Source organism: Mastigoproctus giganteus, chromosome 7 (genome assembly GCF_048544385.1).
Source record: "Mastigoproctus giganteus isolate SK-2022 chromosome 7, ASM4854438v1, whole genome shotgun sequence".
Lineage (NCBI taxonomy): Eukaryota > Metazoa > Arthropoda > Arachnida > Uropygi > Thelyphonidae > Mastigoproctus > Mastigoproctus giganteus.
In genome coordinates this window covers 69500427-69517144 of record NC_143581.1, presented here as the reverse complement: position 1 = coordinate 69517144, position 16718 = coordinate 69500427, and the positions used below count along the sequence as shown (strand labels likewise).

The following is a 16718-nucleotide window of genomic DNA, read 5'->3' as shown; positions in this document are numbered from 1 at the left end:
CTTATGACAGACGTTCAGTTTCACGCTACGTTTTTTTCCCTAAATACGGTGGCTTTAAACAGTTTTTTAGGACAATGTTCATCCATGTCCTCGAAAAGGTTGCTTTGTAATGTGAACAGTATCGTACGAATCAAACAACTTCAGTTTAAAAAATGAAATCCATGATCAGAAGTGAAGCACAGACTACAGCAGACAAGCCTATCCATGATCCATTGCAGTACCTACTCAATTTATTAGTTGTTTATTTAACCGAAAGGTTTTGCCCCCACACAGCCTGAAGCAAGGAGGGCATAATACAATTTAAAATGCATCTATCTCAGAGATTCGCATATGTTCAAGAAATGAATTAACATAGGAAGTTTGGTGTGTTATTTGTATTTTTTTATTTGCAGAAGATAGCGTGATTATATATTCAGGTAAAAGGTTACAAGTGACAGATGAGAATGTGTATATTTACAGATACAGTATTTCACTACTTATGATTATCGTCAGGATATCTTCTATACCTATTTAGAGTTCATAAGAATATTTACAAATTAAGACTTGGATTACATATAGTTTTTACCCAGAGAAAATAAGGCATATTCTCTAGTACAAATCATTTCTGAATGTGCAGCATGCCTACTGGAAGTTTGGCAATAGGATGCCACTTCTTATGATCACCGTTACTTCGCTCCTGCCCAATGTCGAAAATGATTGCTACTATATCTCAATGAATTGAGAAGTGTTCTTGAGCGAGTCTTTTCCTGTAGTTTTTGCGATTGCAAAATTTGTAAGGATCTACGGCGAGCGCATTTCAGAGACTAATTGTGTTGGATGGATTTTTGAGCCATACTAAATTGTTTTTGGTAGTCCGGTGTGAAATCTCGTGCGCCCTTGTTCTCAGCCCACCATGTTTTGGCATCTAATAATACTTAATTTTTAGTATCGCTGATGTCGTCGACCTGAACCAGCTGAAGAGGTCTAAAGAATTGCTCCAGTCACAGAGAGGAATCGAACCTAGACTTTTCTGAACTAGTGAAAAGGAGCGACGTATCGTGCCATCAAGCTGATATACCACGGAATACATAAATGTACCTATTTTAGTTTGTTTTTTAATTAACTAGAGAATTATAACGGGTTTTCATTGTAATTTGATTATAAATGGCATTAGCTATAATTACAAGTGCTGCTATTTATTTTGGGAACCATTTATGATGGACCATTAAGTTCTGAAACATTGCCATAGATGTGCTTAATTTTTAATTAAAAAAGTTGTTTTGATAATCTCTGAAAGTAGTGTAATACCCAGCCAACTTCCCCCTTATTATTAGTTGTTATTTTAAGGGCATCGGAACTTGACTCTTATCCGTTTTTGTGTGGAAGTGTGTTCTTGAGCAGATATGCATGCAGTGTGGACTGGAAAACCCCTATTCCCTCTGCCTTAGATCGGCTAACTACAACCCCGATTGAAGAGGCATTTAGATGGTCAGTAATTAGATTACGCAAAATCGTTCCGGTATTTTGCGGAACTGAAACTCAGGTTTCTTCAAACGAGTGACACGTGGCGAAACCACGAAGGACGAATACGTAAAGGCTGATCTGTGGGGAGGTGGAGAATAGAAAATTATGCACCATTCCAATTTGAAATAAAAATATTACAATTGTAATAATATTAGAAGTGTTTGCGAAGATATTTTCGAATGTCATTTTTCTCGTACTCTTTTTTTTCCACTCACCCAATGAAGACTGGATTCGACCTTGGAAATACCAAACCAGATTCCGAATGACACAAACAGTATATCCGCTCGGAGCACAAGGCTTCAAGGACAATCCACTACTTATTTCTCCCTGATAGGTTGGGTTTTCAGTGACCTCAAATCAGCGATTCAGTCAGATTCCTCACGAACTGCTACGGTGCTGAATTATTTCGAAGTGACTCGAGGTCGCTTCGAAAAGTCATTCGACATAGTGATCACTTTCTGTAATGAGGGGACTGAGTTAAATCAGCGAAAAGACTTGTTTTGTCCATCACTCGTCCAGTGTATACAAAATAAGAAAAGGTATAATGCCTAATAATTTGCAAAATGAATACAAAATTACGTCCAAAATAAAAATGAACAGATTATTTAATGAAATAAAGGAAGAAAGCAAAGCTAGTTATAGTATTTTTAATTATTATTATATAAGTGTATATCAGATGTAATTTGAAGCTTTTTGTTTTTGATTATATCATGGTAATTTTGAATTACATAATTCATTTATTACACGCTTTTTCTGTTAAATTTATTCTATTATAAAATTAGATGTTTTGGCTCTTTCTTTGTCATACAATCGTCCCATAAATCACTTTCCGCATGAATATTAAACTCCGCTTATAGTGAGCACCTGCCTAAAGTAATCAGGGTGGGTGATTTAGGCTAAATTAGGGTGCGAAACCACAGAAATGTCATTCAGTGATTTACAAACAGTAATCGGCATAATGAATGAAAGATCATCAATTGTCTCTAGCAATAAGAGGTCCCTTGAGTTTTCCGAAACCAACGGGAATTTCTATTCCCTTGGTCTTAGCAAACTCAGAACCGTTTTATATAAAGAATGCCCTCAGCCGTCGAATCTCACCAAGTATCGGTTTGAACTCATTTAGACTAAAATTTAAAATAGTCATTCTTGCCGTAATGACTAATATTACCGTTGTCGTCCTATTGATTAATTACCTTTATATAGTCAGCTTCCTTTATTTTTTTCTCTAAACTTTAAAACAATTTTCTCTCAACTCACACTTAATTCAAATTGCTGAAGGACCCAAATTATTTATGTCAAGAATGAAACTTAATTCAATGAGATCTTTTCCACTTTCGTTACACGTACCACATGGTATTTTAATTAAAATAAACACTCCGACTACCAAGTGGCAGAGCAAATGCGATAACTAAAAATATCTTAACTAACTCTACTAAATCCTTTGATGTCACATTTCCCTGTCTGATGCACATCATCTTATTCCTTTCGAGAACGAAAATATATTTTCCGTGATATTCTTAATTCCACTGTGTCAACACTTGCTTAACCCGGCTTTCTGCAACCGAAGGTTAACATGGCGCTAAGAATGACTTGGAAGCTTGACAGCCCAAGTTTTGTTTGCTTCAATCTCTCAAGTAAGATTTTATAGAGTCGTAAACTTTCGCTAACGACGGAGATGGCCACTTTCCTGGAAAGCAAAAGTTGATAAATATTTCAAGCGTAGAATAAAAGTATGGAAAAATTCACAGCGAGGCATGTTGAATTGAAATTAATAAATAAAAAGTACATGAAGCATAATTAAAAACAGTAAAAATAAAACAATTATCAAAGAAATTGCATGCTACTAACTCAGAGGTCGCCGTACCCGAGTGGTGAAACGTGAGGGTGCAGAAGTGCGTGCCCTCGAGTTACTGGTTCAGGAGCACGTGACTACAAACACAGCAATGCTGTTGTATTTAGTCTTCTAAACTCCTAGGTTGTGGTCGTTCCAAAGTGTAAACAGAATATTTATTTGTCCCTTAACTATGTTATAAAGGGTTAACTGTAAAATTGCAGTAGATTTAGTTAGGCCCGATATCCGACTAGTCAAGCTCGAGAGTGCACATGCGTTTGAGTGGAGCCTGGTTCAAGACCGCACGACTGCTAAATATTTAACGATTATATTAAAAAATATTAATTGTAAACTCCTCTGACCCAATGGTCGTGCCGGAGTATGAACAAGAACATTAATCAAATCAAAAGGAAGTCATGTTGACAGTATTGTGGATAACAAGTTCCATGCACTTTCCTACCACTGTTTGTTTGAATGCCCATCTCTGAACCCTGGGTACGACGTGCTTTAAATATGCAGTATTTGTTCCAGAATTTATAATTCAAAAATTGTAGTTCACTACAGAATTCGTATTTGTTTATTTAGTACTCAGCCTAACTGAATTCTAAGTAAGGAAGATTAGAGTACTTTTTTGTAAGCAAAAAAAATCAGCTTTAATAAGTAAATAATTACATATGTTGATTGAGCAAATCACTCACAACATTCCCTATTAGTTATTCAGCTAGATTAAGTAAGGAATTATTTGGATATTAAATTAACAAGGTTGCAGCGTGTAAAAAGTCTTGTATAATTTGTTATTTACTCATTACACAGGTACAAAACCACTGCAGGTTCTGGCGGGAGCACTCCCAATTGACCTTGAAGTGGTGCGTTGTGCTATGATCCAGCATCTCGCAAAAGGGCTTCCCTGCACCTTCCTGGTGCTACTCCATTGATCCTAAATGAAACTTGAAAACAAAGTAAACAAAACTCGCCAACCACTGCAGACGGGCTGGCAGGACAGGTGGTCAGAATCCACAAAAGGGGAGATAACGAGGAAATTTCTGCGTAATGTCGGAAGATTATACACAAAAGTACCATCATGGTTTCACACTGGACTGTACACAACGTATCTTTTAACGAGTCATGGGCCCTTAATTCCAAACTAAACTGCTTTAAATTAGTGAACGATCCCTCTGTGTCTGTAGGGAAGTGGAGACATGGTCTCACATAATGTATAACTGCGAAAACTGAGGATCTCCGCTGCCTCCTGACGACTAAACTAACCTACTTCCCTCGCGACATGGAATCAAACCTGTTGGACTCGCAAGAGGAGTATAAGGAGTTGACAAAATTCGCCCAGGAACTGTTCATATTAAGGGAAGTCACTTATTGCTATCTACAGGGATCAGTTCGGACACCGCATCAAAACTAACCATACTTGGACTCAACCAAACTGGCTCTCACCCAGCTACAAGACTTTCCTTTCCTTTGGGACTGAACTAGCATAACAAGGGACTCGCAGGACCTGGCCCAAGGTAGCGAAGGAACCTTGGGTCAAGATTGATACCCCGGACCTGACAAACCACAGACAGACTCTAAACACTGCACAGATGGGATTTATCCCACGATTGACCTCATAACTGGTCTGATACCTGCTAGGATCGGACTGGGACCACCGGACAGATCGGATCGCAGCTCTGCTGCCAATCTGAATAGAGTGCTCTTACCCTATTCACTTAAAAAAAAAAAAAACTAACCCCTGACAGAGGGGTTAGTAATTTTTTCCCCTTTTCGCCTGGTGAGGCATGGGCCTGTCTCACTAATCTTCTGGGGTCGCCTTCTCTATCGTCCCCATACTTTCCCCCAGTCGTCAGTCTGCTCCCCCTATTTTACCTAACTCGCCAGCGTAAGACCCAATCTATCAAAATCTAAAATCTATCAAAATTTAATATCTATCAAATTAGTCTATCAAATCAAAATTTATCTATCAAATCTATCAAATTTTAAAAAAAATTTGATCTATCAAAATATCTATCAATCTATCTATCAAAATTTAAAAAAAAGTCTAAATTTAAACCTTTGGCCCTTTATTTCATAGCGTTTACTCTTTTTTTTAATATAGGCCCTAGCCCTGAAATCTCAGGAAACTAGGTGGCAAAACTTTAAACTACTGGGTACCTGGTCTCTCTCCACGGGGCCAAGTGTGGCCAACGTTGGGCCCCAGCAGGAGTCCAGCGGCTAAATGTCCAGAAGAACAACGATACATAGCACTACACTTGCAAAATCCATACACTTAAATCTTTGGCCTTTTGCAGCGAACTATTACACCCACAATGAAAGCAGCGCGGAGATGGGGGAAACCCCTGGTGCCGTTAGACACGAATACACTTTACAAAGGTAAAACTGCAGACAGTAAATATGCGTATGTTGATAGCATTCCCGATCATGGAAATTCAGATATGCACAATGTAATAAAAAAGGTCGATAAGGTGTGTGCAGATTCTGTTCCGCGATATTGCAAGTATGCTTGCAATATCGCGGAACAGAATGAATGCATCAACCGTTCACATACTGAATGAATGAATCTAGGATTAACTGGGGGGGGGGTGAAATTATGAAAGTAAACAGCACGGTAGTGCCTATGGCAGATCGAATCATCTCGCATGTGCAGTCACAATGCATATTCACTCTCAATGTGAGAAATGGAACTGAATTTTTAGACTGATGGATCTTGTGTTGTACGTACAAAGTCACAGCTAGCCGAAGTGGGTTCTACAGACTGGAGTTCTTAATGTTCTTGACTGCTATATGCAGACCACTTTTTCACTCAGTGTCCATGCCATAACTAGCCAATGACTATTTGAACTACAAAGAGTAATCTCACACGACGTCGTGGAGAGCACCGACTGGTGGTTTTCATTATGACCAGCGGTTCCATATCAAGGACTGTGATACGTGAATTCGAAGTCCATGATCTGGCCCTTTGAGCGACATGAACTGCTCCTTCACGTGTAAACTCGAAGCATGATTTTCTTTTAAACTTGTCGCTTTTATAATTGTTAAATACTGTATATTGCTTTCCTTGTAGAATATAGGACAGACCGATTGTCACAAACAAATGTTTAGCTTTCCATCTTGCTCTTTTCCTCTCCATCCTCGGGTGCATTTATCACTATGCTCTCTCAGCTTTATCGAGTGTTAGTGACAGCTCATGCCATAGCTCCCCAGTGACACACGGAAACTTACAATGTTTTTACTGCAAGAACACCCATGTCACACACTACAATGGAACATTAAGACAACAAGTACAAAAGGAAAATACATTAAGAATATGCTCCCTTGTTAATGTTTTAAGTGTAGAGTACCAATGACAAGGGCACAGTTTGCTTTAACGCAAGACGTAATGCAGTATAATTGTTTAAAATGACATACTTTTGGTGCATAACTAATATTTCTCAAACTGTGGAGTGCTCTTAAAGGGGGAACACAGAGTTATTCAGGAAGAAGCGAGCTTAAACAGTTTTTTATTGACTATACTTTATTATATTTAAATAAAGCAGTATACCTTAAATATACATACAATCTTTATGTTTGTGGATCCCGAAAGAATCTATGAAATTATTCACACCTCTTTAAATATATTCGTTGAATATAATGTATAAGTAAAGAGTAAATGCTAAAAATGCCATTGATTTAGGAAACCATAAGGAACAAAACGGCAACACTGTAATAAAGATTTAGAACTTTTTACTGAATAAAGTGTTTAGAAAGCAGTTAGATGAAACTGAAATTGCCTCCTTGGCCTAAAAGCGATACTTAATTTGGAATGGAACGAATTGGATCAGTGTAAATACTACCACGAATTTTAGAATTAATCAACAAAAAATTAATTGCTAAATTTCTTAAAAACTGCTGGGATTTCCGCGACTCCGAGGCGTAACTCTGCTGCCCCATCGCAGTGGGGGATCTGAAGCCACGAAAGAATATTTTTAAGTTGCTTTGGCCTGCATTCACTTGTCAGCGTTCCATAGATAATTTATATTTTGTGCCACTTCTGACCCATTGCCAGGTCTCAGTTAAGATCAAGTTTACTGGTTTTAATCTTGCTTCAAATTGTGTTATGGGGGTGTAATGGCGTATAAATTGCTTAGCTATAATGCACCTACTCATTTATTATAGAAAAATGATTAGATTCTCTTAATAACATTATCTCAGCAGAATCGGAACTGATGAAAATTTCCAATTCGTATTAGGAAGTGGAAAAATTGAATAATATTTGCCTCATGGCCATTGAGATTATTCTGTAGTGTCATCGGTTCTCGAAGATTAACTAGGAATGACGAGTCAAAGTTCTGTCTTGTTGGTAGTACGGGCAGTCAGTAACAATGTGCTTAACCGTTATATACACGGAACAGTGTGGTCACCGAGGCAGGTCCTATCCTCGGAGTAGATAAGGTGGATGGATCAGATAGATACATCTTATTCTTTCTCCGGCAAGAAATGCTACTACTCGCCATAACATACGGACACTGAAGTGAAATTTTGGAATCCCGTTTAAACTGATGAACTTCATTGATCTGAGAGTGCCATAGCAGTTTAAGGCTGAACTGGACAGGTATTTGGAACGAACGGTGGGGTGAAATGGGAGCGGTTTTTTTTTTTTTTTTGTTTTTTTTTGGCTGATGCTGCATAAGCTTGCTTTCTTGCATCATATGCCTCTACTAATGCTAATTTACTAGGGACTGGAGGGAACGTGCTGTACTTAAGTTATACTATCAATTATCTCTTAAGAAAAAATATTAGCCAACCCATTGCCCGGTGCAACAATTCCTAATTGGTTGTTGATTGATGAGAAAAATTTACTAAATGGAAAATTCACTTTCTGGGATTAGTTCTTATTAATATTTTAGTTCCCAAATTTATAAAAATATTTAAAGAGTTGAAATATACTCTGAATATTAACTGATTATGGGTGTTGGAGAAGCCCGTTGAAAAATGAGACTGGTTTTAGTTTGAAATAAAAATATCCAATACCTCATAAAAGCAATTCAGTTTCTTATCCCATTGTCGTTTTGCATGCAAGAAAATTTTCAGCCTGTGTCTCGGAAGAGTCAAAATATCCAATAAGCCTGACGCAGTGTCACATGTAAGATCAGCAGTCACATTCGTTTTTACCGAAACTGTTCCGGGTTTGGTGGGCTGGGGCTCTTTAAAAAAAAAAACCTCAACTCCTTACACAATATTAAGTTGAACCATGCCCTCACGACGATCTTGGAGTGGAGTTCAATAAATGTTCAAACTGATTAATTGACTAGCGAATCACATCAGTCTCCGAAATTTGCTGACAGAGCCGACGAACAATTAAGCTACATATGCGCCAGTTGCCTGTCATAGGCTGCTCTCGCTCTCTCTCTCTCTCTCGCACACACACACACACAGTAAAAGACATTCGTTTCATCTAATTATCAAATTTGATATGAATTCTTTACTCTTCAACAGTCTTCAATTTCTGAATGAACTTGGCAAGTTTCTTTACCCTAAAACCAATATTTGGATAGATCCAAGAGATAAGTTCACCCCCCTCCATTTCTCCTGAATTATTAGTTTTAATAATAAACATTTCTTTCACCAACGAATAAAATACATTAAAACAATGCGCTGATTTTCTCCATTTCAGACTAAGCGTGAATTATACAGCTCCGCATGAATGTAGATGCTTAGCGTTAGATTGTTATACAAGCAGTCCCAAACTTACGTAAAAACTCTACTTAGGGATTTGATGTGGGGAGGGGGAATATCCAAATCGTACGTAGGCGGTGGCACATGCACAAAGTGTTGCCCTTCTGATGTATGTTTGTTCATGATTGCAACACCTGTCATTCAGACCGCGGTATTCCTCTGTAACCTTTGTGCTAGATGCAGTTTGGAAGAGGTGGTCCATGTTGTTGAGCATGGCTGCCCTCAGGCTCTATACTCGAACCTTATGTGGTCCATAGATCTTGAGGAGTTCCTGGAGTTTGATATGGGTGACTAATGTCATAGCTTATGCAGATGACTTATTATATTGTCATTCTAGGAAAGATCTAGAAGAAAAAGCTGGCAAAATTTGAGCAATCGTTGAGGTGGACTTCGGTTCACAAATTACAAGTCTCGTTTGAGAATTATGTAACAATGATGCTAAAAGGAAGGTTAAGCATGACGAGGCCACCTGTTGTACGCTATGGAGACGTCTCTCTGAAATGGGTCAAACCTGAAATACTTGGGGTATGTGCTTGGAAGAGAGACCTACCTTTTTAGAACATGCAAAGTATATAAAGAAAAAAAAAAAATCAAGACTATATGCCAAGCTTCGGAAGGTTGTGAGAGTCCAATGAGGGCTTAAAGGAAGATCCTTTAGATTGCTCTACGAGTGCGTATTTGTACCCATTGTGACATACGCTACCGGAGCTTGGTATCAGAGATCACAAATTAGTCTTGCAAAAAAAAGTACCTATTGGCTGCACAGAGGTTCTCTTCTGAGTTTGACTTGAGTTTGCAGAACTGTCTCGACAGATGGAGTGCAAGTTCTATCTAGTGAGTTGCCGCGGACTTTTTGGCGGTTCGTTCTGGCTTGAAGTATTGGTGTAGGAGAGGTGTTTCTGTAGAAATGTTGAGTATCCGGTCGTGCTGGGTGGGGGTTCCAGATCGGCTGCTTGACGGTAGAAGTTAACAGGATCAATGATGAGGTAACACAGGAGTGGCAGAGGAGGCGGGATACCTCTGAGAAAGGTCGGCAGACGTATGCCTTCCTGCTTACTCTCACTACCGTTAATTTAAAGTCGAGACCTTGGCTGCAGTTTGGTTTGAGGGCTTTCTTTCTGCTGACTGAACGTGGCCTGATGCTCAAGCTTAGTCAGTTCAACTACGTTCAGTCTGGTTTATGTTCCTGCAGAACTATGGAGATGGTGCATATCATGCTCCAGTATGATTGCTATGTTGACTTGAGAACTGAACTTGAAAGGGGGAAACTGACTCACCAGGAAGAGAATTTGCAAGAAATTTTTAGATAGTAGTTGCCAGCCTCCAAGTGGAAGGGACAGTAAGTCGAGCTACTGAATGGTGCAACGCTCCATTCATTAGTAAGAGGCTAAGTGACATTGATGAATTTCATGTTACGAAATTGTGTTGTGTTAATTAACAATTTGTTGATTGATTAATGTTCTGTTGGCTTTGTCAGAAACTAAAAATGAGTTGTACAAAATTTAAAGTATTCAGGCGCCAAAAGTGCATATGGGTGTTACTACCTTGGTGGCACTTTACAAAATTCAGTGTTCCTAACATGAACATGTAACCTTTGTGCGTATAATAAAATTTTCTTGAAAGGGGTTCGTTACAAAAACCATTATTACTCTAGAGAAAGGGCTTTTAACCATTTTGCACGGTCATCTCCCTTGATCTGATCGTTAAATTCGTAAATGAAATATTTGGTCAAATTCAGTTTTGAAAAAATCTTATTGTTTAACGCTACATACTGTCCATTTAAACATTTTCAAAAGGAGTAGGTGAATATGAGGGGGGAAGAATTGGTATTTGGGAAGGCTTTCGCACCTCCAAACCTCTGCCTTCCTGGTGAGGAAACGCTACTGTATGGCAGGTGTCTTTATTTCAGGGTTTGGGTACAGGGTTCGTTCTTATCTGAGTGTTTGGGGCCTCAAGTCACTCTGCTTAGGAGTTACTAGTACCAACAGTTTTTTTTTTATCCAAGTGGTGCCTTATTTGGGTGTTTTAATTAAATGGTTAGTCATGTGGCGCCATTCGGATAAGTCAGTGATGCCACCTTTGTCGCCAGAGCTATAGTTTGGAAGAGAATGAATTATGAAAACAGGCTTAGTGTATAACAGGCTTACAAAACAAAGCCGTAGTAGGCAAAAAATTAGGCCATGAAATTTATAATATATTGTAAATTTATTCTAATATATTATGATAATTTATAATGGATTATATATTATTATAGTATTGAAATGTAAGAATTTTATTGAAATATGTGTGCAGGGCTAACCTGAGATGCTGGTGGTTCCACGGCACCGCAATCCTAAGAGCGTTATCTCCATTCTCGTTCATGTACTTTTTTTTTGAGCACCCCATTTCTAATTTCTAGAATTTCCAATTCTAGCCACGTTCAGGAAAGAGATCAGATTTCTCTAATAAATGATTGCCAGAATTTGATCTTCACGTTGGCACAGCATGAAGTTCATATATTGCTTGATGTCTTCGATTTCTCTTGAGATCAGTTAAAGTTGCTGTTCGAAATTTAAGTGGATTTGGTGTTTACTTATTTTTACACTGCTCCGGATGTTTCATCCAATTTTGAGAACAGGGTCTACCTTACAAAACAAAGCACAGCTCAATCACTGATATGTCCATAGAGACTAGTTGTCACTTTTACTTGGAGCTGGGGAATTACAACAAGACCGGGACCTCGAAGTGAACTCCTACACAAATAACTATTTTATATGACACTGAGATGTGTCCTTGAATCTGTCTTGCCATTACAGCTGCGATATAAATCTTCTCTGAAATATAACAACCCAAACCTAGGTGCATAGTCCAGAAAAATAAATCGGTACTCGCGGCATTACCTTAAGACGGGAAACTGCATGTATCGCGCACCGCTTGGAGAACGCGGTACCATTTGACCTTTAAGATTTCTTTCTAAATGACTTTCTTTAAAAAGATGCGTTGATGAAGACGAAGTACGATCCATGAATATGCTTGCAAAGCTCCACGAACTGTGTAGTGACTTTGTACAATCTATGAAGTGGATTTGGTGTTTTTCCATAAATCTTATTTCACTAAACTGGTGAAATGAAAGATCATAGCGGCTATTCTGCAGCTCTTGCGGTTGAGTATATTAGAGCTTTAGAAAAATTGTCAGCTTCACAAAAGCAGGTGGGATGGATTGAAATCCTGTTTTAGAATTTTCCGGTGGGAAAAATGCGTGAGATTTTCAGATTGTTATGCTAACGTTAGGATGATGTCAAAAGAAGTTCCTATTAATAATGTTTCTCTAATCAACATAATATTTTCTATATTATAGAAAGAAGCATTTTCTAAATATGTCATAGTCGAAAAACAAATGGCATTTTGAAAATGGCAGAGTCTGATTTCGTGAAGCTATTCGTAACGCTTGTCTCTGTCCTGAATATTAAACATTCCTTTTCAAGAAATGATATAAATCGATATAATTATGTGATGCCCTGACAGCTTTGGCTGTCTGTTAGTGGGGAGGGGTAAATCCTCTAACCTTTCGTATTAGACAACTCAGATGGCATAGGTTAAAAATATCTAACTGGAGTATATTATTTTTAAAAGTCCTCAAGCGCAAAATTTGTCCATTTGCTATAAACAGGCATTTCGCTATGGTGGGCGACAGGGAAAAAAGTGTTTAAGAGTAGTAGCAGTGATTATTTTGAAAGTCCGTTGCAGGGAGAATACTTAATGATGGTTAAAATAAAATTTTCAGCATTTATATTATTTAAACAAATTTATTAATCGACGAATGATAGGCTTATAGAATTTTACTATGTGAGCAAGGCCTGATATTGCTTCATTGATCACACACAGAAGAGTAGTTTAAAATAGTTTCTCAAGCCTCATTTCCCGCTTACTCGGATATTTCTACTAATAGTGAACATTACACTTATTCACAGTTACAAAGATAAGATGTGAGGGATGTTGTAAACAGAGTTATAGTAACCATTTAGATATCTTTATAACGAAGATTAAGTGTAGTGTTGTTAAGCTGTATACTCTAGTTTTGCAAGATGGGATTTTTGGTTGAGTCATGAGAGTAAAATATATTACCATACTTGGTCTTAACTGAAATCTTTCCCTTCCTATAATTGGAAACTACCGGTTTAAAAGAATGAATTTGACAAGCACTCTCCCATGCATCACTCACCTTACCGTCAGGATAGGCCCTGGTGTGATAAACATGTAATAACCAAGTGTGTGTGTGTATATATATATATATATATTTCGTAATTTTAATCTCATAAGCCACTGACGTTTGGAAATAAAACAGATTTCTGAAAAGCTGCTACACGGGCAGTGCGCGTTTATGGATATAAACATGGAAAGAAAACATGACTGTATAAGCATATGTAATATGATTTAATAATCAACTATCAGGAAAAGAAATATTTTTAATCTTTTAAGTATTTATAAAGAGGGAGGAATTTATACACTGTTCTGATGAAACAATCTTTTACATAAATAACAAAACATGTTTGTTAATCATTTTGTCATCATTAATTAAATTTTAACACAGGGATTTGAAAATTGAAGGAAGGTCACTCATCGATATACAGGTGTTCTAAGGTCACTTATTGCATTTAGAATTCCTAATGATCACTATTCTTTAAAAATATGGACGTTCGTTCCTAGACTTCTTTGTGAGAGTATTTCAATTCATATTGAAGCCATTCTGTCTGCATTGTTCCTTCAAATGCTCTGGTGATATTCACCATGTGGCTATCAAATACTGCGCTTTCGACACTTTACGAAAAAGCTCAACGTCCATTTAGAATCATCCCTTGAAAGTGGAACCATAAGTTCAATTGTCTTCCCTAGCAAACTTAAATTCTTCCCCCCCCCCCTCCCACACTCCACGCGAGATTCACGAATAGGCACTTAAGTGATTTTGAACAGTCAGTTCAAACCAATTGTCCGGTCCCTTGACCCACAGTGGTGGACCTGGCGATTTAAATAAATCTTTATTTATCCTAAATGTAAATAGGTATAGTGGTACATTGGTAAGTGACAAATGGTAGTTTCGTCACTGGTTGTCTTTCACTTTTGAGAACATTTATCTTTTATATAGAACGTTGTACCTCACATCTTGTGATGGTAACAATGCTTCAAGTTTTCTTCATTTATCTCCATTTTCCGTAGTAATAAAATATGTTCTTCAAATGTAAACTGACAAATAAATAATTATCAGTTATCTCCAATCCACACGTCGGTACTGTATGGTTTAACTTGCCGAGAAACACTCGTTCGGTATTCCCCCCCCTCCATATTATGTCATACCACATAACATTGAGTAGCTGAAATTCACACCTCAGTTTATCGGATGATATGTACTTTATCAGACTGTTTCACATCCATGAAGTGTTTGCAAACTCTGAAGTTGATAAGTTTTGTTCGGCGACACTTTCAGAAACCAGAACACTGGAACCATCGATAATGAATGCATGGCCAACGTATCATTTTGCAGATTCACTTGAAAAATCTGCATGGTTCCCTGTCCCTTCTGTGCAAATGGCAATCTCGAATTCCCACGAAGCCAGGAGCGGTCCCATGTGGGAACCAAAAGGTGATACAAATCCCCCCCCCCCATGATCAGAATAGTGTAGATTTTATTTTACTGCTACATGATGATTAAAGCTTAATGGTTACCCGGAACACTGCTTTAGCCTCCCCCTTGTAGAAAATCCTGAGGCTGCTCCTACGCGATACCTTATCACGCATACGACTAGCAACACTAACATTGTCAAATAAGCGTTGCTCAGTTGGAATGATGGCAAGTAAACCCACACACAACGTCGATCTGATTTGACAACCACACCATTATAAATAAACGTTACACACAATGAACGCCAGCTTCCAAAATTTATCCTTGTTAATAAATAACCTGCACGAAGTTCACAAGCACGACAAATATTTCAGACGTCACGCGCCAACACGTGCACTTTCCTTCCTTCCTTTCTCCCTCCCACCCGTTTATTTCTTTCGGAGAGCCCAAATACCACACTGTTTGAAGCAGTACTATGCTTAGCCTGCCCAGAAAAGCAGACTTGACAGGAATAACAAACACGCCTGGGTTGGTGTCGACACCAACAACAGTTTTCTGCCTTACGTCTAGGATAAGGTTAATTACTGTAGTCCAATGTATAAACGCTGCAGTGAAACGAATAGCCATAATACGATAGGCGAACGAATTGCCGCGCACACACACTCAACACTTACCCGGAACTGGACAAGGTTTCTAAGGAACATACACACAAAAGCGATCACCGCAAATAAAATAAAATAAAATGAATTATGTCGTGTACTTACCAAATAAAATCCTTGCAATGACTGCAGAAAGTAGGTTGTTTAAAAAACCGTGGAATAAATTTATGATCCTTCACAAGGTACACATTCTTCTTTTTCAGGGCTCCTTTTCGAGCCCTAAACTTAAGAGTTATAAGAGACGGCTGGTCAAGAGCCACATCTTCCCTGTCGTCTGCCATGTTGCAGCTGTACCGCAAAGGACTAGCGTTATCACGCTTTATACAGAGTACACAGCGCATGCGTGGATTGTAGAATATCCGGGCGGGCTCGCAGCGAGAGAAGCTACGGAAGTCTGTAAAGGCTACTCCCGTCAGAAGCTGAAAGAGACAGGTAAATATGGGGAATTGATTGCATGGATGAACAAGGAAACATCTTTTGAAGTGTTAGAACATCATTCGTCTTTATTAAATATATCAAGGTAACCATTCGTCTTAAAAATAAATGGAATGGTCGTTGATATCTATGTATTAATCCCCGTTTCTAAACGGTGTAAAAACGCAGTGTTGAGTTTTCGTTTAATCTTCTTTCACCAAAATATTTCGAAACACACTGGAAAAACAACAATAAAATTTCATAATGGTAGTATTGAATACCAGTTATAGTATTTGTTATTATCTAAATAACGCTTGCACGAGATATCTACCATTTGAATTTTTCTTTGCGGGGGGGGGGGACTGTACGGTCTGTGGTAAACCTTTTAGTGCTTGGAAAAGGAGATAAAGGCATAAGTGAGATACGAATTGGCAGCTTTTCTGATAAGCTACAACCGTTTGCCACTAGCCAAACTTGACGACCTACGTTTTTTAGCCGGAAGGAACCGCACACAGTTACTTTGTACTTCAGTGGTATTGCATTTTATGGCTTTTTTTATTTGTGGTCTAAAGAGGTTGTCGAACTCTGAAGGTTACTTCATATAAAATTATACATACGTACATAGTATTTTTTTATTTTAACGATTCCTTTTGTTGCCTCTATCATTTTCAGTGCAAAACAGTAAATAAATAAATAAGACGAATATATTTTTATTAAGTGTATGAGACCTAATTAACTAAATTTGTTACAACTGTGACGTTTGCAGGTCTTTGATAATCCTAGGAGCGAGGAGCTGTCAACAGCCGAAATAAAGAGGAATAAAATAATGCAGAAATACGTTAGCGCACGGAAAGAATTAAAGGTAAGCTCAGTGACATTTTTAGAAAAATCATTGCAGGTTATATGGATTAAATAATTTGGCGTATTATATCAGCTTTTTTCAGATAATTTCAGCGTTTTATGAGTTTTATTTTATTTTTTATTATTTTTTAAA

At 38.0% G+C, this 16718-nt stretch overlaps 1 protein-coding gene across 2 annotated transcripts in view; it reads right to left on the bottom strand.

Annotated features, from left to right (window-relative positions):
• LOC150082986 (protein kinase C, brain isozyme-like) overlaps positions 1-15593 on the bottom strand; it is a 567705-nt gene extending 552112 nt beyond the window's left edge. For both annotated transcript variants that reach the window (XM_090377718.1, XM_090377717.1), the window contains exon 1: positions 15416-15593. In XM_090377718.1, the coding sequence (XP_090233844.1) occupies positions 15416-15591 (176 nt within the window). In that variant the 5' untranslated portion in view covers positions 15592-15593. The remainder of the gene's footprint in view (positions 1-15415) is intronic.
• Between the last annotated feature and the right edge of the window lie 1125 nt (positions 15594-16718).